Below are 23398 nucleotides of genomic sequence, written 5' to 3' on the forward strand. Positions count from 1 at the left end.
GAAATAGTGATATGTGTTTCATTGCAGTTTTATTCTATATTTTTATATATTCCTTGTGATCCCATTTGCGCACCGCTGCCCTGCGCTTCCACGTAACGATAGTGCGACTATATATATTAAATGTTAATTTTATATTTTGTACATGTTTTTTTTTTTTTTTTTTTTTTTTTATGTCAATGTCTATATATTTAGCCATTGGCATATATTAACATAATACATGTGTTTGGTCAGCTGTCATGGCTCCAATTTTATGTTTTCAAAAATGTAAACCGTTTTCTATGCTTTGCATTTCTGCATGCTTACACTACACCTGCACCACTTCCTGAATTGCTACATACCTTCATTTGCATGCTACACTGCTGCACATGGGGTAATTATCATACATGGCTCAGGAGTTGTGCAGACGTAGCGTACGCAGGTAGTGCACATGGAAACAGCTCCTACTTGAATCGCTCGGCAGCCATATTTGGTGGTAGAATGCCGACGCTACACCTGCACCTGGCGCAAGCTTCATGAATCCCAGGGTTAGTCTACACTTTGTGGTAAACTTTATGAATCCCTGTCAATATTTAAAGCTGCAAGAATATCAGTAGGAAAACTAAAATTAGGAAGAAAAAGGTGTGAGTTATGCCTATGTTGTCTGTTCAGAACAGTGTATACTGAGTGCACACTTAGTGTAGACATAGCCAGCCTTAGACATAGGCCAAATAGTCGGTTGACTAAGGTGTCGCTCTAGCAGGGGCTCTTTTCCAGTATTTATTTGTTTACTTTTTTGCAATTATGAAATGGGTTCTTTAAAATGTGTTGAATAAATACAGGAAAACCTGAAGAGTACGAGAAGCTGTGAGAAAAATGGAGAAAAATAGTAATCTGGATGTTATAGGTAGGCCAGGATGGGGACATCGTGTGGTGTGGGGAGCACTGTGGAGCCCTTTTGCCTAGACCACCAGTTGACCAAAGGCCAGCTGTGAGTGTAGGTGTTATATGAAAACATTGGTTAATAATTTTGGTTAAGAATAGATTCAAGTTATATGAAAATGATTTAATAGTTACAGAAATTTTAGACAGTTTATAGGAAAATTAAAGGTAATTTAGTATAATACAAACAGGAATTGCAATACAATGTGAGAGAAACATGGGCTTATGGTATGCTGAAAGAGTAAGCTATGGGGAGAGAAACTGATAGAAGTAAGGAAGTGAATGAAGAAGAGAGTATAAGGAGATGCAGGTATGAATAGTTATTTGTCCACGTGTTGGTAAACAATTTATCCTGGTGCTAAGCAAGAACAAAGCCAGCTTTTAGCTAGGAAGCCTTTCAGAATGGTTTGGAAGGATGGGAGGGAAGATGTTGATCTGATGGATACAGATAAGGAGTTCCAAGCCTTAGCAACATTGTACGAGTACAAACTATGCCCCGCACATTTGATAGGTTTATGAACAGACAGGAACAACAAATAACATGATTAAATGTATTTAACACTATTTTTTATTTGAAAATATAATTCATTATTTAAGCTACCTTGTAAATTAATTAAAAAACAATCACCTAAATCACCAATTTATTTCCCTTTCTGAACTACTGGTGAGTGTTGATGACAAGTGATCAATTTCTAACATGCTTAAGGCTAAGAAGAAGCAAGAACAAAATATGTGTATGTGCACACACTGAAACACGTATGAGCATGTGTGTGTGCATGAACATATGATAATTGCTCATGTGTGTGTGTGTGTGTGTGTGTGTGTGTGTGTGTGTGTGTGTGTGTGTGGAGTACACAGTGTGCTACCACAGATCAGGAGGCATGTGATCCTTTAGCAGGTACTCATGCCCCAGTTACGGATTGTGTGTGTGTGTGTGTGTGTGTGTGTGTGTGTGTGTGTGTGTGTGTGTGTGTGTGTGTGTGTGTGTGTCTGTGTGTGTGTGTGTGTGTGTGTGCGTGTGTGTGTGCGTGTGTGTGTGTGTGTGTGTGTGTGTGTGTGTGTGTGTGTGTGTGTGTGTTCGCTTGTGTATTCATACATCCTACCAAATATGAATTTATGAGTATGATGTTGCAGTATTAAAACAAGTGTTTCAAGTAATATAATGAATGACTGGTAAGGGCACTTTAACCGCAGAGTCTTAAATAAGCATTATTTCTTTTCCTGTTCACATTATCTGAATGCAATGTTTTTGCTGCTCCAGGTGGCTTAGAGCTCAGAGCTTTCTGAAGGAACACCACAGCAATCTTCAACTAGCTCTGGAAACAGCCTCACTATATCATCAAGCTGATGGCATTTTCCAAGCCATTGAAAATAAGGTAGGAAGTTTATATTAAGTTAAATTGTGCATTTTTTCTGATTACTTATAAAGGTCTGAATGAAAAATCTATCATACATTATGAACTGTGGATAATTTACTATGAAAGTTAAAAATAAATGATTTCCATTATTTTAATACTGGAACAGCTGGTAGAACGCAGTCTAAGAAGTAAGCTAAGTTGGTTAAAAGATGTTGCTAACTTCAAGTAAAGAAAGACATAAAATGAAGTGAAAGTTACACTACTTTAATATAATTTATTGGCTCCATATTGAAATGTCAGTGCTCATAATACCGAGTGCCAATCCCCCCCCCCCCATCCCAAAAAAAAGGCTAAAAATGCAGGAGAAGAGCAAATATAAGGCATTGCTCTTCTCTTTAAAACTTCTTTTTCAAAGGGGCAAGCCCCCCCCTGTACTATATATATATATATATATATATATATATATATATACACTAACTGTGAGATTGCCATACATTGGAGGAAAGGGAATATTCTGAGAAATGGCCATCTTGGACTTCGTATAAATACATCTGGATTTTTTTTTCAGCAATTCAGTATCAGTATTATGAGACTCGCTAAAGTGGGTCTCTACATTTCAAACAGTTAATTCATTTATTTGTTAAATGGGGAAGTGATATGGTCCTTCTCTGACCCTTTTCAGATACATCCCATTCCCTTTATGTGAGAGTAAGTACAACATATGTATTGATAGTGTTGTATACCCAATCAACTAAAATGTTCTACAGAAGTGAGGTGAGAAAAAATATAGAAAACATGCAAACTCCATATAGATGGTCATACAATGTCACAACTGAAGCCTAAGCCTTGGAACTATGATGCAGAGATTTACCAGTGAGCCATCAAATACTTTATAATAGCACTCACTAATTAAATGTCTAAAATATATGTCACTCCTTAACCAAAAGTAAAATAAAAGAAATGAAAAGCCTTGCAGATATGCATTTATAAATTTTAGTTGGATTCTGCAAATTCTACAGCAAAAATGCATTCAGTCCTACATTGCACATGTTGTCCATCCATGTCATTGCTGCCAAGTTCAGGCATCATAATGCAATTATACAGAAAAATGGATTAGATATGCTTGCCAAGTTTAATCATATTTCAGAGCAGCCTTAAAATATGAATGATTTCTAAAGAGTCTGCAATCAGCTGTATGACTGTGCATTCACTGACCTGTCATTAACCAGACATTCAGATAACAGTCTGGTAACTCAACAGATGTATGTGCATCATTAAAGAGGCAGAGCAACAGGGAAACAGGATAACAGAATGACTCTGTTTATACACCAGCATGTGCATTCGTATTATCTTCGAGGCTGACATGTGACCTGAGTTTGCATATTGCATGTTTTTTATTCCACGTTCAGCTCCATTCTTTCCGGTTATCCCAGTGCCTCCCCCATCCATTGTTGGCTCTACTGGTCTTTCCTACTGATCATAGACTACCTCCATTATAAGGCCATGTCTGGCATGGAAACTAAGGGCCTCCGGGGGGGTGCCTCTGACTGCTTCCCCAGGGGAACTTGTTTTTATTAATGACCTAACCCTTAGTATTTCTCCCTCCACTGTATTTCCCTGTTCCATCTAAGGGTTGTGCTTCTCTATAGGGCCATGCTTCCCTGCACTGAACACCTAGACAAATTTACTGTACCTGATCAGCATCTCAGACCCTGAGACACTAATCAAACCCAGATCTCCTAGGCTGTAGTAAGGGCATTTATCCCTCTATGCCATGATGCTGGCCTGACTTAGTATATTACCCTTTGGTAGGTGTGGGGGCAAAGCACCCTATAGTACCCAGGTCATCGTTTCAAGGTACTTACTTTTATCAGGTTCCTTTCTTTTTGTTAACTGGTATTATTTTTTTTCATAACAATATAGCTTCAGTTCTTCTATCATGCACTTATCTGTCACTGCTTATTCCAGTCATCTATTTCACCTAGTAGATGTCATGAGAATGTGTGTGTGAGGTATTCGTCTAACTAATATGGCAGTGACTGAATACAAAATGAATGTGGTGGCTTTAGTGGACTGTCACAAAGAATTGCTAACAGGACTAGTTAAAGTAGTAACATGACTGTAGAAAATAGCTTCTGGGAAGCTTTTCTGTTTACCTGCTTTGATGAAGCTAAATCAAGGTCAACCATTATTTAAGCTAATTAGAAGAAAATGATCAGTGTTGTTTAAAACTGCAGCAGTGAAGAACAGGGGATGTTCATTATATTGATCACTGCTACAGTAGCCTTAGCTATATGGGTTATATCCCGCCAAGGATACAACAGCCAACCAGCTTTCTGAGCTTTAAAGGCACCTTTCACACACTCAGGTTGGCAGGCAGATCAGGCTGAGTTGATTAAAAGACAAATTTGGGTGCAAAGCCCTTCAGAGCTTTACTGCTGCCAGAGAATACACTCCTCTAGAGGCTTTTGAGGATTGACAGTTGGCTTGTGCTTTCCTTTGCAGGGCAAATAAGTTTCCTTTGGGGTAAACACTTCAGTTTTCTTAATTTTGTTGATGTTTTATTACTTTCCACAACAAAAAAGTTATTGTAAAGCTAGGAGTGTTGTGTCTGTTTAAAAGTGGTGTAAAGTAGCTGCAAACATTTTTTTCTGTGGAGAAATTGTGTTTATACTACTTTTGTGTGACTGGTATAGTGTTTTAAAATGCTTTCCATTGTGTTTTTCTCTCAAAAAGTAACTTTTGTGGACTGGTAGTGTTTACTGGCAATTGCTTCTTGTTTTCTCTGGTAAAGAGGAACCATTTTTGGCTTGACCATAGAATAGACTACCAATCCCATGGCCGGTCCTTCTTCCAGCCACAAAAAAAAGAAAACTTAAGCAAACAGCCTTTGCCACTACAGCAGGCTAGCAATTTGCCTCAGCTGCAGGTGGGTGACTCTGCTGTGGTCATTTGTTGTGCCTCAGATCACTCATCTTTTAATCTGGATCCCTCTAGTGTAGCACCCATATCCACTATGGACTGGGGTTAGCCACATCTTCTGTTGCTGCTAGAGTCCCCTCAGTAGGCAAGAAAGAGCCGCTCTTGTCAGAATGGTGTGCCCATCCCTGTGGAAGCTGCTACTACCATTAGAGTCAGTTGGCCCCATTTATCCTGTCAAAAAGACACAGAAAATCAAGCATGCATCTATTCCTGCTATTTTTTTTTTTTTTTTGGATAGGAGTAGTTTATTGGGCCTGGCTCAGGGTTTAATTCAGGCTGTTGATCCTTCTTGTAAAGTAGAATCTGGTGAAAGAAAGAGGGATTCCTCTTTTCCTGAAGAGATTTAGGATTCTAAATCTGATAAGGAAGTTGCAGAGGCAGATATAGATTTCTGATTCAGACTCAGAGGAGAGCTCAGTTACTGCTTCTCCCTGTGGTGGTTTCTCTTTTTTTTTTTGAGACTATTGCTAGAATGTGGCATTGTTCACAGTGGGAGAACAGTGAAGTTTTTCACTCCCTCAAAAAATATTAAGAGTTGTTACAGAAGGAGTTTCCAGAACCTACACCCATTCCTCCTGTTCTGTCTGCTTTAGAGGATGTGTTTGTTACTACCTGACATTTTCCTGATAGTCAGGGAGCTACCCCTAAAAAGACAGATAGGATCTATAAAGTTCCTCAGTCTTTTAAATTTGTGTCAGAAAACCATACATTTTATGAGGAATAGACCCAGAATATGAGGCACAAATCTGGACATTCTGTAAAAATGTTTACAGTTGAGAGGTGTGCATATGCATATAGTTGTGTACATATATCTCAGTGCATAAACTAATATGAGGATATCTGGGACCGAGCAAGAAGCTTCTTGTTCTCCATTTTATATCTCGCCTTTGCAATTTCTAAGCGTTTCTTACTTGTAATAAGTTAGTGACTGCTAATTTTTGTTTCTATGACATTTGCTTCCTGTGTTTTTCTGCTTTCTTTGGTCTATAAAATCAGCCGTGATTAGCACAGGTTAGCTTAATATTAGAAGTAATCAGACAATATTGTTTGTGACATGGAATATTTAAGGGAAGTCTGCTGCTTTCAAGGTGAATGCCATTATTACTACTCTAAATCAGCAAAAAGCTTATGTAGTATGTTTACAAGAGACGAAATAAAAAAAAAATTGACAAGTTCAGCTTTTTTTGAAATGAAGTGGGAAACATTGTTTTCCTGTAGGTCTTCTTCCAAAAGGAGAGTGGCTATTTTGATTCACCAATCTCTGGGTTGGACAATTAAGCAGATATTAACATATAATAAAGGAAGAAGGCTTATGGCTCACATAAGTGCAGGGCAGGAATATTTGCTGTTGGTTAATTACTGTTGGCCGAATGAGGATGGCCCCAGGATTCTCCAGAATCAGAAGGATTCTCTCAAATGCTGGGAAATGATTTGTTTTCCTTCTTCAGCCCCCATATGGTCTAATGGTGGGAGAGAACTTTAATGTAGTGATGGACCAGGTGCTGCCTTCCAAAAATATTCAGGGAGTTAAATCATTTAAGAGAGATTTCCAGTTGTATGACATATGGAGGGCCTATCACCCTTCTGCTTTGGATAATAGTTATAATGTATTGGGGTTGGTCAGCAGGTTGGATTATTGGTCAGGTAGTAAGAAAATATTTCACGTGGGGGAATCACCATCCTAAAATCCAATGCTGTCAAATTATTCTATGATAATTTTTATTTATGCACCCCAAATAATGAGCCATAATCTTGTCAGTGAACATTGAATCCAATTTTGTTGCAGGATTGGAATATATTCATTTTGGAGGTCTGATCCACTGTCAAATGTGAAAACTTTAAGTACAGTTGTAGGGAGTTTACAAGAATATTGAGGTCTACAAAGTATGCATCATAAAACCAGCACATAGTTTCTATAACCTTTAGGTTATGTAATATGTGAAATGAGTTTAAAAGGAAGGATTGCAGGAACAGAGAGATCCTATGGGGAGTTAAGAGTCTGAAACAAGAAATGAAACATCTGCAATTGCAGACCAGGAAAAGTGATTTTTTAATGGTGATTGTTCACTAAAGGGTCAGCCATTCTTAAAACAAATAGAGATCTTACTGAAGGTGACCCCAGAGTTTTTATGCAATTTTCCTATAAATTGACGTACAGTTCTTGCTATTGTTACTTTAAAATCAAAGGCAGGAGATCTTTGAACTATCGAGTACTGTTCGAGGGATTTGCTGTTTTATGTCTTTGTTGGTTTAATGCCTGATTAAGTGCAAGATTAAGCATTACTGCAAGATGAGTTTCTAAATAGTATTTGTATTTATGAGGAGGAAGAGGTTTGGGTGCTGATGTGTGTATGTTGCTTTCATTGGTGACATGATTTCTTTTAATTTATCCCAGACTTCTTTACGGGAGAAGGCAAATGCAATCTGTTTGTTTATATGCTATGTTGATGTCGTTGTATTAATTCATGTTTTTTCTGAAGTCGATGTATGTTTGGTGTTTATCTACCCTAGCTTCACTATGTTTCCATTTTTATTTGCTAATTTTAGTTATGTTGCTTCATTACTGTCTTTATTTCTGTAGTAATTCATGCTAAAATGGTACTCTGCTGCCTATAATTATGTGGGAAGAAGTTGTCTTGAATTAAACCTAGCCGATTGATAATGTATGCATACGCTTGTTCTGGCTGAGCTCCAGTGAATAGGGGCATCTATCTGATGTCTTTTATGCTAGTCTATAGACAACTGTCTTTTGCCTCTGAAACTGGGCTACCTATAACTAACTTTGGAGAGGCTTAACAGCTTTGAAGGGCCACACTGAGATCACAAGGCAATAGGCAATTACAGAGTAGGGAAGCATGTCAGTATTAGGACATTGCTGTGTCATGTCACTTATGGGAGGATTTAACATAAAGTCATGGAATGTGTTGGGACTAAGCCTCATAGGGGTTTTGACTAGATGACCTAGGTTGTTAAAGTTAAGATATCAGAGCATTTGAATGATCTGGTCCCAGCAGCATTAGTGTTGAAGTCCCCTAGCAATACTGTGTTTTGGGAATACTGATATGAAATATAGCTTGTATAGTTTATTTGAGCAAAGCTAATAAAGATGGTGAGGGATATATGCTATGTGGAGATGAGTTGCGTGCTCTCCTGTGGCCAGGTGTGCTTCTATCTATTTTGGGGAGTTATCACTCAGCATATTAGCTTGCTTTATTAGTAATACACCTAACACTATCCTGTTTTTGATTAGAAGAACTTCTATTTTAAATCCTGGTCTATTATCTGTATGAAGTGGTAGCTGCTGAGAATAAAAGAAGACAAATAAAGGTTATTTTTCAACATTATTATTATGGCTAAGATATGTGGCTGTTGTTTAAGAAGCCATTCTTCAAAATCAGTTCCCTTACTGTTGATGTTACTGATATTAGTGAGACCTACTTTAATCATTTCCTACTTTTTTATTGTCATTGAAGGGACTATTTGCATTGCCTAAACACGATTTTTTTTAGCAGGACAGAAATGATTAAGACAAAGATTTTTTTTATTATAATAAATGAAGCTTTATATCAGGCAAACATTAATAATTTTAATATCAAGCCAGTTACACTTTTAAGTCAAGCAAACATTAATATTAATATCAAACCAGCTATACTTGTATGTCAGGCAGCTATTAATATTAATATCAAACCTGCTAAACTTGTATGTCAGGCAAGCATTAATATTAATATCAAACCAGCTATACTTGTATGTCAGGCAAGCATTAGTATTAATATCAAACCAGCTATACTTATATGTCAGGCAAGCATTAGTATTAACATCAAACCAAAGGGATCAACAAAGACATTACAAAACAGACCAGAGATGTTGGCCACCCATTCCAGAATGTTCAGTCAAGCCTGCCAAACCATATGACTTTGCAATTTCACTTGAGAAAAATATAAAAGAATGTAACAAATGAGTACCTTATTTAACTTGTAGAAATGTGAATATAATAAGCAGGTGTCTTTTAGTCACATAGACTAATATACAGGTGTCCTATCAAACTGCTAGAAACGTAAAAACAAGTGTCTTTTAGTCACACAGGCTAGATGATAAACAAGTTTTAAAATAGTTCTATTTTATAAAAAATAGCTAAATTAACCCTTTCACTCAGTTTTCTATAGTGAGGCAGAAGTCAATCTCTCATTCCCTGAAGGTAAAAGCCTTTTGTGTGATGTTTGTATCACACCACTGTACCTGTGGAACTGTGCTTCTCTAGTGTCAACATATAATACTCTCGATTTTAATGGGAGTTAAAAACAGTTATTTAGTGAGTTTTGTATTATAAAACATGACTTACTGGTTTTTGGAAGATGATTATATTTTGCAAACTGCATCTAGTAGATATAATAACTGTGAAGGACAGGGCAAAATCCAGGATCATTTTATTGGGGTCAGAAGATGCAGAGGATAGACATTTTATTACACATATTAAAGTCAATTTTGTTTTTAAAAGGTGATGATTTTCTTTATTTTGTTGGCTCGTGACAGATAATGCATCCACAGGAGCTGAAAGCTGACAATAAAAGAGATAGCAACTTCCTTCTGTGGGACCAGGAAGGGAAATGACCTTGGGTGGGGAGGGAATTGCACTGAATAGAAGATTTTGTAATGTACTGTAAAACTGCAATTGCAGTTAGAGGACAATTTATTTCATGAACGAAACTGGAAGGTGTAGTTTGCAAAAAAGAAGAAGTCTTCACTGTCAGTATCAAGTTCTGATTTGGGAACTAAATACTGACAGCAGATGCTGATGTCCCCGAACATTCTAATGAGACCTGTGTTCTGATTACACTTGTAACTGGGGACAGGACTGAGTGGACAGTAGACGGCTATCAGTAGTGCACCACTCACTGCCAAGTGCACTGGTTCCCATAACAGGTAAGAAAGGCAGCTTGTATTATTTCAGCTTTGCAATGGTCAAGGGCTGACCAAATTAATATCATTGCACCTAGAAGATCCTTTGATACACAACTAGTCAAATCACATTTGGCACTATAAATGATGGCTTGTATTGGTCCTGTTACCTGTCTGTCATAACCAAGCTCCTCTGTGTCTACATATGCACAAGTTGTCACATCACTGAGCAATAGGATGGTAAAATGGAAAAGAGAATGAAGAAACTGCATTTAATTACCCAAATGCGATCAGTTGTTGTGAGGACACAATGAAATAAGACAAGAAAATACTAGAATGCAAAGAAATGGATTTACCAGAATAAAACAGGAAGGAAAGCTTACTTCTATCAACAATTATTGAAGGTAAATCCGATTGTGTATAGAACATGCAACTTTCTATTTTATATACAATATGAGGATGTCCAAAAAAAAAAAAAAAAAGAAACAAATGATGCAAGGATGCACTACGAGGCACTTACAACTTGGTTGCAGAGCTTTCCTTCATGGTCATCCACTAAAGATGGCCAATCTGGCAATCAAAACAGGGAGAGAAAAAAAAAGAAAGAAAGACAGTGCCATATCAAGAAAAAACTGAAGACATTACAAAAATGTGCATGTAATGCACAGAAAATATTGAAATCCAAGTCCTGAGCATATTTTTAAGAAAAAGATGTATGAAACAATATGAGAATAAATGTATGATCAACAAAGAATGTTACAGACATTCTCTATAACAGTGTGGTTTAGCAGACAGAGACGTTACTGCACTAAACAGCTTTCCCGAAAAAATAAGGAATCAAAACTATAACAAAATTACAACAGGGCTGGCCTTAGTACCTACCAGGCCCAATTTGGAACATTTTGGAGTGCTGAAAGCCTCACCCCTCTATGCACATACTGCACCCCTCTACACACCATATCAGATGTATTATTTTAGATTAAGTATTAAAGCTATATATTATACTATTAAGTACAGAAGTATGTTTCTGCGTAGCTTACATTTGAAAGATATGCATTTGTTCCCTTCTCAACTCAAGAATTATGGACAAAGCTAAAAGTAATTTGGGGGGGGGGGGTAGATATAAAATCAAAAATCAGGGAAACATTTTAAATATTGCTGTTTTAACTTAGAACTAGAATAATGTGTTTTGCATTTACATGCATTTGAATGATATCAACTCTGAAATTCAAATGTGTTGTTGTTATTTAATAACTGCAATACACTATGATTTGCCATAAAACACATTTACAAGAAAAAGAACAAAAAATATGAGACAAAAATCTGGACATCTGTGAAATTCTGGGCACTTGAGAGATATGTCTTTGTTCCCTCTCAACTCAAGATTTCTAGACAAAGCTAAAAATAATGGGGGATGATAAAGACCTAAGTTAGGAATACATTTTTGCTCTTTTAAACTTAGAAAGTTGCTAGCATAATAGGTTTTATATTTCAAGAACATCTCTGAAACTCAAATATTTTGTCACTACACAACAATTTGCTAGAAAATGAATAATTGTTTAAGATACACACCAGAAAAATATGAGGCAAAATGTGGACATCTGCAACATTCCAGACATTTGAGAGTTATGCTTTTCTCCTCTCTTACCTTTGCTTAAGAATTCTGTACAAAGACAAAAATAATGGAGGGAAGGGGTGAGAAAGGAACAACATCTCAGACACATGTTAAATATTCCTCATTTAAACTTGTCTGTTAGAAATATAACTACAGGTTTTACATTGGCATTCATTTTCTGGAGGATATGAAGTGTGAAACTCAAATGTTTCAGATTATTTAATGACTACAATCCACAATGATTTGCAGGAAAACACATTTCACAAAGTGCGGACTACAAAAATGAGGACAAATCTAGAGATATGTGAAATGCTGGAGCCATCAGTGAGTACAGTGCCCCTTTTGGCATGTACATAGCCAGGCACTTGCAACAGCTCGAAACACCTCAAATATTCTTCACCAGGAGAATCCAGGGTATGAATACCCTGTCCTACATAGATTACCTTAAGACCTTTTCTCTGTACTCAGTCTCCTACAGGTTACTGAGAGACGATCTTTGCCAGTCATATAAGGCATCCTCGAATCCAGCTCTGGAGGGTCTCTTACACATCCATAAAACAAACAAAACTAGCAACACTAGAGCTTGAAATAGAGCATGCTGGAGAGACTGATATGTATTGCAAAGGATCTCTGCACTATGGAATAAGCTCCCTGTCTATATGATATTACCTAGGACTCATGTCATAGGGGACTCCATTGTACAACACACAAATGCCCTACTCACCAAAATGAATAAAGAAAAGATAATGGTTCATGGATTGACGGCAGCCAGGATCTGCAAAGTTATGTACTCACTCAAGTCACTACACCACAGGTACCAGTAGGATTCTATCATAGTCCATGTTGGAGTTAACGACCCGAGATATATTTCTCTGGACTATATGAAGAAAGACATTGTTGATCTTATTGAATATGTGTCTCAGGCAGATATGTGCCTTGCATTAAACAGCATTATACATTCATCAAGGATTATACCACAGTATGAACAAACGGTGGTTGACTTTAATAATTGGCTTAATTTCTGGTGTATTTCAGGGGAGTCAGTATTTGTCATCATAGGAGGACATGGTTAACAGACCACATTGATTTGCAAAGGATGGTCTGCATCTGTCTCCCCTAGGCATCCAAATATTGGCTAAAACTTCTTCCTCCCTTTAGAGGTATTTTTAAGCATGTCATATTGACAAACCTACTGACATAGCAAATAAAACCCAAAGAAACCTAAAGACTTCCTGCTCAATGCTAGGATCTTAAACAAGAAATCCACACCCTACAAGCTATCCTCATTCTGGGGAATACAGACTTCTGTGGTGTTACTGAGACATGGTTTAAGTCCACAGAAAGTACTTTGGCAGTGCAAGACTTCAGAGCCCTCCACATATTTAGGCCATCAGCTACCCAGACAGGGACAAAAGGAGGAGGAGTCTCAATCTGTATTACCAACAAGCATAACTGTACATTGGTTAAACAGAACAATGCCCTGGGGTTTATCCCCATGCACATCACCATAGACAAGGTCCCATATCATATGCTAGCATACTATAGGTCACCCTCTATGACCTTAGAGTCCCATAGCTCATACCTAGACCTACTAGAGGCACTCACCATTAGTCTAAATACCCTATTCATGGGAGAGTTTAAATACCCCTTTATAGACTGGGAAACATGCACTACCTCATACTCACAGGCACAATGACTCCTGGACTTTATTAGCACAAATACCCTTGACAAGATAGAGTGCACACCCAATAGAGTTTCAAACATACTGAACTTGGTGCTCACCACTATGGGTGAAGGCTGCACCCCCATCCCCAAGTGTAAAGTCCTCACTGTTGAGGTCAGACCAGAAAGCTGTCTCCTTTGAAATACACTGTAACAGTTAGGAGCTATTCCAAAACAAACTACACCCTATTAAGCAATAGTTTCTCAAACTTCCATGCCATTCCCAACCCAGAGTTCACAGCAACCTACATGGAAATATTTGCAAAGACCCTGTACAGCCATGTAAATGACTGTATAGAGGCTGCTGAACATATTAGAAGTAAGCCCAAAAGATTTCTAAAAACAAACCACACTGGTAGAATCCTAACCTTAGTAGGGTATATAACAAAAGGAAAAAAAATATGTCCAAAATCAGGAAGAGCAACTCCCATAATGATAGAAGCTCTCAAGAGAACTAATTAAGTGCAACAAGACCAATTATGAGGTCAAGATGACACCAAAAGCTAAAGACAACCACAGATCCTTCTACAGTTATGTCTGAAACCTCAAATGCAATACACATAAGTGTGAGGAACTGGTGGTCAATGGTGCCATCTTGACTCAGCAGAGAGGTATAGCGAATTTGCTGCCTGACAAATTCAGATCAGATTTCACCCCTTACTCCCCCCGCCTCTCTCCATGAAATACCTACAGTCTAGCATAACCTTCTCCCTCAACTATTAACAGGGAGCAGGTCCTGGTGTGCTTGATAAGGCAAAAAACAGAGCCTCAATGGGCCCCAACAATATCCTGAGATGTCTTCTAAATAGCTGGAAACATGACCTATTAGGACCACTTGAGTCACTTTTCAACTATAGCCTCAAATGAGGCTTTGTACTACAAAAATGGAGGATTGCAATGGTTATTCTACTTCACAATAGTGGACCATCAACTGACCCCCCCCAAACTACAGACCTATTATTCTGATTAGTATAATATGCTAAGCCATGGATTAATTACCATGGAGATGAACAACAAAGACATTGACAACTTTAAGACACTGGTCCCAACCCAGTATGGCTTTGTCAAAGGAAAATCATGCCTACTATATGTAGTGGATTTCTTAGTAGACCACCAAGGCAATGGATCAGGGGAAAACTGTGCACCACTTACCTGGACCTGGCTAAGATTCCATACAATACCTCACTAGAGTATGGTTGGCAAACTCACCAAACTGGACATAAACCCCTATATAACTCACTGAATTTCCAGCTGACACACAGGGAGTACCCAGGAAGTCAGGAATGGTGATACCACTTCCAAAGTCCAGTCATCATGTGGTACCGTAGGACTCCATGCTGGGACCTCTCCTGTTTGGCATCTACTTCTTGGAGGTAAAGGCTAATGTCAAGTACCTTTGGCTAACCAAATCTGCAGATGACTGCAAATTAGGAACTATCATAGATCCCCCAAGATAAATGACTGGTGCCAAAGTCACAGACTAAAACTCAATGCCTAGAAATGCATTATAGTACCTTTTGGGAAAACTGCCAAGCAGATTAATTACTCCATCGATAAGACACCTTGAAGAATTGACCAAGGATCTGGGAACATATGTAAACAGTAATCTGGCCTTTGACCAACATATGGCCAAGGTAGTCAGAAAATCATTTCAAACTTCTAAGTAAAGGCATGGCATCCAGGTCCAAGGAAGTCATAGTGACACTTTATTTGGCCCTTATCAGACCTGTCATTTAGTATAATGCCCCCTTCAGTGTGTATCTGACCAGACACATGCAACAAATGGAACACACACAAAGGTTCCTTACCAGGAGAATCCAGAGTATAAACACATTGTTCTATACAGATTGCCTTGAAGCCTATCTCTGTACTGTGTGTTCTACAGGTTACTGAGAGGCAATTTATGCCTGGCATACAAGGCATCCACAGATCCAGCATTGATGGACTTTTTGCACATCCACAAAATGAACAGCATCAGAACCACTAGATCCAAGGATTTACTTTTTTTTCTTGTGGCATAAATAAGCCACATTAGTAAGACAGATACGTGTCTGAGAGGATCCCCATACCCTGGAACAGGCTTCCCATCCATGTGAAGTAGAATCCATCCCTAACCCTATTTAAGTGTAACCTTGACCATTGGATGGGAAATTGGAAATTCACTCCAGGTCTGGCCTCCATGTCTCTGATAGACAGAGGCAGAGGCAGATAGTATTGTCCAAATTAACATATCCTCCCACACATAACCTCTACAAACTTCCTGTCTACCACACCTCCTCCTAATAAATACCCATGATACATAGGGACTTACTTGGGCTAGATTTCATGGTTAGGTTTATAAAGGCCCTGGTGGTCATTAGCCTAGTATATAACTATGAACCTATGAACCTATAAAGTAGAGTTCATCCATGGCTCTATTTAAATAAAACCTTGATCATTGGATGGGAAATGGCAAATTCACCCCTGATCTGGCCCCATGTCTCGGACGGACAGAGGTCAACAGTAAGTAAGTAAATTAATACCCAACCTCCCTCACATAACCCTTAGCTGCCTCCTTACTAAAGTACCCCATCATATAGACATGCAAAGTACATGAAGACAAAACTGGATTGGGCCGGGTTCCACGGCTAGGCTTATAAAGACCCTGGTGGTCATTAGTCTAGTATAATCCTATGAACTTGATAGATATGATTTTTGTATCCGTCTCAACTAAACAATTCTGAACAAAGCTGAAAATAATGGGAAAGAGAGGTCAGGGACCAACATCAGGGCACATTTTAAATATTGCTCTTTTAAATCTAGCAAGTTGCTAGAAATAGAGGTTTTGCATTGCCACGTGTTTGCAGATTATCAGTTCTGAAACTCAAATGTCTTCTCATCATTCAATAACTACAATATGGAATGCTTTGCCAGAAAACACCACATTTTACAAGGAACAGAACAAAAAATATTAGGCCAAAAACTGGACATCTGTGAAATTCTGGACACTTTACAGATATGCTTTTGTTCCTAACACAAGCTAAGAAACCTGGACAAAGCTAAAAGTAATTTGAGGGGATAAAGGACAATTATCAGGTTGCCATTTTAAATATTCTTCTGTTAAACTCAGAAAGTTGGTAGAATAACAGGTTTTGCACTGGTTTGTTATTATTTAGTAACTGCAGTGCACAATGTTTTACCAGAAAACAATGCATTTTACAAGGAGCAGACCAAAAAAATAAGAGGCAAAAATCTAGACATCTGTGATATTCGGCACAGCTGAGATGACTTATTTTTACTTCCCTCGCTCCCAGCCTGAGGTACTGCAGCAGCAGCACCATGCTGAAACTACCTACCAGTCCTAACCCTCTGAAAGACAACCCCCTCCAAGTGCCAAAAGAATCAGTCATTCACAGACACCAGTTCCAAATATCTGTTTTTTACCTGCCTAGCTCTACTTCACAATTCTTTAAGATCTTGTTGAATGGGATGGTAGCCTAATGGTTAAGGTGCTTGCCATCACAAGGGATAATTGGCTACACTTAAAATGGCTCGCAAGGGTAGTTAGCTTAGTACTAATCTATGAACCAAACCTATGAATCTAACCCCCCAATTATTTTTGCTTTTGTCCAGAAATGAAACATTTATTTAAAAAAATGAGAGGTTTAATATTGACTTTGTAAAATGTATAGCCAGAATCATTACATTCTGGTTTTACATTTTCACTCTTTCCTTTTACAAATGTGAGGCTAGTCCATGGAGGTGAGGTACATGATGGCAGCAATACACTCACAGTGGTAGATATAAACACCACCCCAAACCTAAAAACTAACAAATTCATTCAGTTCCATGATGATTAACCCCTGTTTTTTATCTGCCAGAGAAAAGAAAATAAATACTTACCTAATAAGTTCTAATGGCACTTCAAAAAAAAAGCTGGCAATCTTGACTCTTATTCCATTTCACACTTGCAGTATTCCACTAGCCCCATACCAGTGTTCTGTGAGGGAAACACAAATTATCGATGGTCTTAAACAAAAATCTGAGTAAGAATGCAAGGAATTTAGGGATATGTAGTCCACTCCACTACCGAGGCTTATCCCTGCATATGGAGCAAGACTACATATCCTAAATACCTTGCTCCTCCTAGCTCAATGTTTTAGCCCACCAGTACCAAATAACCAGTCCCATGAAGTGCTTTTTTGTCTTGACAGGAAGTTGGAATTTACAGGGCAGAGTGTGGGACTCTGGTAGATGGTATTAAAGAGTGGGGCCCTATTACATCCTATCAGCCCAATTGGTCTAAGGCAGGCCCTGATTACAAGACTCATGGGACAGATGTGAGGTAATTTAAATCAGAGGAGGAAGTGGGACGTATTTAAAACAGAACTCACTTTATACATTAGGTAATAAGATGATAAGTAGAGATGTTTTGCTGTCGTGTTTTACACTTTATCTTCCTTTCTACAGACTATGGCGCAATATTAGCTGGATCTCCATCTCTTCCCCTGTCATGCTATCCTCCAGTATAGTAGCTAGGGAACTGAAGTGACATCAGCTTTTGCTCTGTAATAAATGTGCACTTCCTCCCTGCCATCTTGACATTTCATTTTTGGATTGGGGACATACTTCTCAACCTCTTAGAGTAATAAATCTGGACAAAGCTGCAAATAATGAGAGGATAAAAGCCCAGAAACAGGGACACATTTTGGATATTGCTCTTACAAACTTAGAAAGCTGATAGAATAACAGGTTTTGCATTAGCATGAATTTTTTTGAGGATATGAAGTGTGAAACTCAACTGTCTGCCATCATTTTCTGACTTTGGTCATCAATGATTTGCCAAAAAGCCATAATTTTTATGAAAACCAGACAAAAATATGAGGCAAAAATCTGAACATTCTTCAAAAATCTGGACAGTTAAGAGGTATGGTGGGGGAAGATGTGTGCCTCATGCCTGCACCTATCATTAGTATGAAGTAAAAGTACATGCAAGAGTGTCTCAGACGTTATCTTGTCTATCTGCTCAGCCAATCAAAGTGTGACTAAGGACAGAATGGTGAGATTCTATGAATGTATTGTGGATACTGGACAGAAGAAACAACTAGAAAACTGAGGGAAAGAAAAATGTAGGAGGAAGAAATTAGAGACAGACGGAATTAAGAGAATTAACTTAAGAAAAGAGAAGGGGAAATGAGAAACAAAAGGAGAAAGCTAAAGCAAAATAAACCATAATAATGTGTTTAGTTTGAGAGATGAAGGTTTCAGGCTCAAACTGCTTATAAGGAAAGAAAGCAAAAGAAATTCACAAATGAGAAAGATGAAAGAGGGAGAGAGTATGAGGGAGAAATTCAAGAGCTGAGCTATAAGAAAGGAGGGGTCATTCAATACATTATGGACATACTTGTTTATAAAGTCATATAAGGATGGAAGGAAGGTGAAGTCAAAGTGAAATGCAGAGGGGCAGGAAGTATTGAGCAAGAGGAAAAGTTATGCGAGGCAGTAAAGGGAAACATGGAGGACAAGGAGACACTGATAGGCGCAAGAAGGATAATGAGACAATGTGAGAGCGAGAGTAGTTGGCAGAGGAGGAAAGAAATGCTTTGGACATGGAAATAATTAAAGGAATCATTCGACAAAAAAAAAACTGAAAAGGGAGAACGTTTTTGAGAATGATGGCCATTGCTTAGAATTTGTAAGATAGTAAGGGAGGAGACAGTGAACGGTAAATAGTGAGCTCATTAGTATTGCAGGCGTAAATGTATTTCAAAATCTAACACCGAGTTAAGATGTAGTACTGTTAGTGTCATGAATGCTATATTATTATTTTTACCATGCATAAACCTGAATTGTATTTCATCTTTACATTTACTTTATTCTGCATTACATTGTATAACTGTGGCAAAATGTCAGTATGTCTTATTGCCCTGCTGCATTTATATCACAACCACACCCAGGTCAAGGCTTAAAAATGATCAGTAAACAAATGAAAATCAGTCAAGCAATAAATGAATCGATAATAGCTTTATATGGTATATATATATATATATATATATATATATATATATATATATATGAGCACGGATCTACATTACAAGCTTGACATTTCAAAACTTCAAACTGCAAATGGTGGAGACCATAAGATCGAAGTTTTGAAACTAAAATTGTAATAAAAAAAATAAAAACAACATTTTTTTTCACATTTTTGCAGTGGGGGGGGGGGGCAAGCCTCCCTGTACTCACCCATGCCTGCAAAATAAATATACCAACTCTGAGATCGCGCTATAGTTAGGAAAATGGTACATTTCCCATTCGGTGCTGTACAGCAATCTCCATTCATAATGTTTGAAGTTTCAAAACATTGATCATATGGTCTCAACCATTTGCAGTCCGGAGTTTTGAAACTTCAAGCTTGTTAAGGGAATCCATATGTACACACTTCCTTATGGTTATAAAACAAATATTTTATTTTTCTTGAATCTTCCAAATACATTAAGAAACAACGACATTAATGAGCTCTTCAGAGGTGTATTTTCAGGACACAGTGCTCTCAGTTTCACCAGGACAGCTCATCTTTGAATGCAGCCCTTGACATTTTAGCTCTACAATAGTCCCCTTACAAGAACTGTAGATAAAACATGGAGAATACTAACAGCTCAGTCACGTACACAGTAGTTGCTGCACTGAGCAGTGCAAAATATGTTTGATTTGCTTATAGTAATAACTCTCATCAAGACCTTACTAGCAGATATTGATTTTGCTACGGTCAAGTAACAATTATTCTATGTTTGAGCTTAGCCAAGGATTACTTCAGATATGCTACAAAATGGTCAAAACATTTCGGGACATATTTAATTATAGCTTTTCAGAGTACTGTGTTTTTATTTGCAGTGGAGAAACCTTTCCAGTTTGAACACAAAAGGTGAGCTGGAGAATAACAACGACAAAGACATGAGGGATATTGCAAGTCAAGTTATGGTAAGCCTGAATCATTCTCTCCTTACTTAAATTGTATTCACACACCCACATTTGCAAAAGGTGAACAGGCTATGCTGAAGTGCACTACTGGCCAGTTAGATGTTCATTTATAGCCAGAGACTACAGTGGCCAAATAACATGTCCTCTTATTGATTCATATCTAAGCCTTACTGACAGACTATATTTTCACTGCTGAAGGCATGCAAGAATTAATGTTTTTTCTTGTTGCTATTATTCTGCTGACCTAAAGTCTTGTTTCACCAGCAGCCTAAAGTTTTATACATGATTATACATGACTTGCTAAAGGGTTGCTGAGACAAAAACATAGAGTCTTCTGCACGGGGCGGGAATGTTGTGCACCTGCACATGACAGTAAGATATAGTGACAGCAGAACCAGGGTGAATATACATCATTATGTATACAAATCTGATAGCCTGTGCTCAGGGCTTATGTTACTTTACTTCAGAACTCATGGGGCAGATTTGTGATCACCAGTGATTGAATACTGATTTTTGAAGCCTTTGAGAATTTAATTTTATCTGTCAACTTCTCCTCCTCTCCAATCACAAATTCCAGTAAGCAGAATTATGTCTATATCATGTTTTTTTTAATTCAGTCACCATTTATGACCATAATCTCCAGTTAAAACTGAGGTTCCTGCTGTTCACTAGTATTTTATTTTGTGCCTTCTCAATCATCTGCCATGTATCTGAAACTATGCCCCATTATTCATATCCATATGTTTTCTGAACATTGGTAGATAGTGTATGCTGTCGGTTCCACTGAGGTACATAAAAGGTTTGCTATGTGTCCCTTGTCACCTTTCCCTGTATACACAGAGTATGATTTGATCATGTTCTCCGGTCTTTTTCCCTCAAACTCTACAGTATTCCCTTCAGGCAATCTTTATATGGATTCCTGTGCAGATTGGGCGCAGGTTTTATTCTCCATCTTTGAAATGTCTTTGCCCTGCCTTTATCTACACCTATCAACATTCCCTAATTTTCAGGGATGTCCCTGACTCTGTTTCAGAAATGTAGGTCTGTCTCAACTAAAATATGTGACTTTTAGAGAAAAGATAATGATTTGCATTCAGCAGGTAATGACAAACATTAAAGTCACAGTTTGTAGTCAAACAAAATCAGTGAATTCCTACATCTCAGAAAGTGCATGTTAATTAAAACCTTATTATTCTACTTCTAAAGTAAGTAGTACAATCTTTAAAACAACTTCTCTAATTTGGAATGTTTCTTCATGATTATATCTGCCTCTGCCCCTAATTTTGGAACTGCAAAGTGTTGAAAGCTACTTATATCCTTACCAAAATAAAGTTTTAAATATAATGCTATATATTCTCGTGTGTGTGTGTGTGTGTGTGTTTAGGTGTGCCCATGACCAGAATAGTCCACTCAAGCATGTCTCATTAAAGAAGTGTGTGTGTGTGTGTGTGTGTGTGTGTGTGTGTGTGTGTGTGTGTGTGTGTGTGTGTGTGTGTGTGTGCCCATGACCAGAATAGTCCACTCAAGCATGTCTCATTAAAGAAGTGTGTGTGTGTGTGTGTGTGTGTGTGTGTGTGTGTGTGTGTGTGTGTGTGTGTGTGTGTGTGTGTGTGTGTTTAGGTGTGCCCATGACCAGAATAGTCCACTCAAGCATGTCTCATTAAAGAAGTTGCTTTATTTCTTCCAATATAATGTTGTTGTTTGATAACCCAGAATTAAGAAATATGATAACAGAAATATGGATCTGGAAGGAACAGTTAAAGTAATGGATAAGAAAATTTAAAGATAAATGCAAAAAGAAGAAAGCATGGAATGAAAATGTCTTTTAAAAAAGGCTAGTATAACTTCCAGTATTCAATCTGTTAAAAGAGAGAGAGAGTGAGAGAGAATGTTGACTATGTGCAGGCTCCAGACACCACTGAATGGTTATGTAGATAAAAATTGGTGTGGGTTCACACAGCATTTTGATGTGAATTTGTTTACTATTAGCATTGACCATACATCAGAAAAAGGCCTCCCTGTTCTTACATGTGGTGAGGAAAAACAGACATTTCTAATAATTTCTTTTCAAGGAAGTTGCTAACTTAAATTACAAGTGATTATGAAAAAGTCTGAAGTACACTGCATGCCAGAAAGGAATACGATGTGGGTGATGCAAATTATTTACATGAATGCAAAAACTGCAGAGATAATGTAACTAAATTCAGGAACCTAAAGAAGGATGGGAGTACGCAGAGCTGACAGATATTTTCAGCACGTACAAAAAACACTACTTCTATTGTCCAGCAGAAGTCCTTGCGGTTACTGTCATGACAAGTGCTGCCCACTTTTTTGACACAGTTCCTTTCCACTACATCATCTACTGAGATCTTAAACAAGATCCATTTTGACTTCATGTCCCCTGCTTCACCAGGTTTATGGCAGAAGCTCTTTGACTATGAGACTGAATTCATCCAGCAAAGAAGTATTGACTCAGCATTTCCAGGGTGCTTTTAACACAAATTCGAGTTTCATGGATCTGCCCAGTCTCCTTAGCAACCTTACTCACCCCACTACGAACTTTTTTAGTTAAACTTTTTTTTTGCCTACAATGTCAGGTATTCCTGTGAGACTCTAAAGTATTTGTTAGTTATTATTTTGACATCATTAATGTGTCATGTATTAGAATATGACATTGACTTCTGATTCCCTTTTAACAGAAAACGTATTAGACAGAAAGTGTTTCAGAAAGATTCATTATCTGCAGTTATGAGGAGCACATAAAGATTTAACTATTTTTCAACGACTTTCAGCCGAGCTGAAGGGGTCCTTATATTAACTTAAAGGGCTATCACAAATTAATTTCTGCTTAATACTTTAGGTTTTTGTAGATTTTCTTTAACTTAAACTTAACAAATAGGGATTATAAGCTATAAAAACATATGTTGCTCTCTCTTCTAGTAAGGAATTG

General features: G+C 37.8%; 1 protein-coding gene across 1 annotated transcript in view; it reads left to right on the forward strand.

Moving 5' to 3' along the window:
* LOC122793068 overlaps positions 1-23398 on the forward strand; it is a 970692-nt gene that overhangs the window by 417557 nt on the left and 529737 nt on the right. Inside the window, exons 9-10 of the mRNA XM_044060776.1 lie at positions 2180-2294; positions 20362-20448. Of these exons, the coding sequence (XP_043916711.1) occupies positions 2180-2294; positions 20362-20448 (202 nt within the window). The remainder of the gene's footprint in view (positions 1-2179; positions 2295-20361; positions 20449-23398) is intronic.

This window comes from Protopterus annectens, chromosome 1.part0, assembly GCF_019279795.1.
Source record: "Protopterus annectens isolate FY-2018-M chromosome 1.part0, PAN1.0, whole genome shotgun sequence".
Classification (NCBI taxonomy): domain Eukaryota; kingdom Metazoa; phylum Chordata; order Ceratodontiformes; family Protopteridae; genus Protopterus; species Protopterus annectens.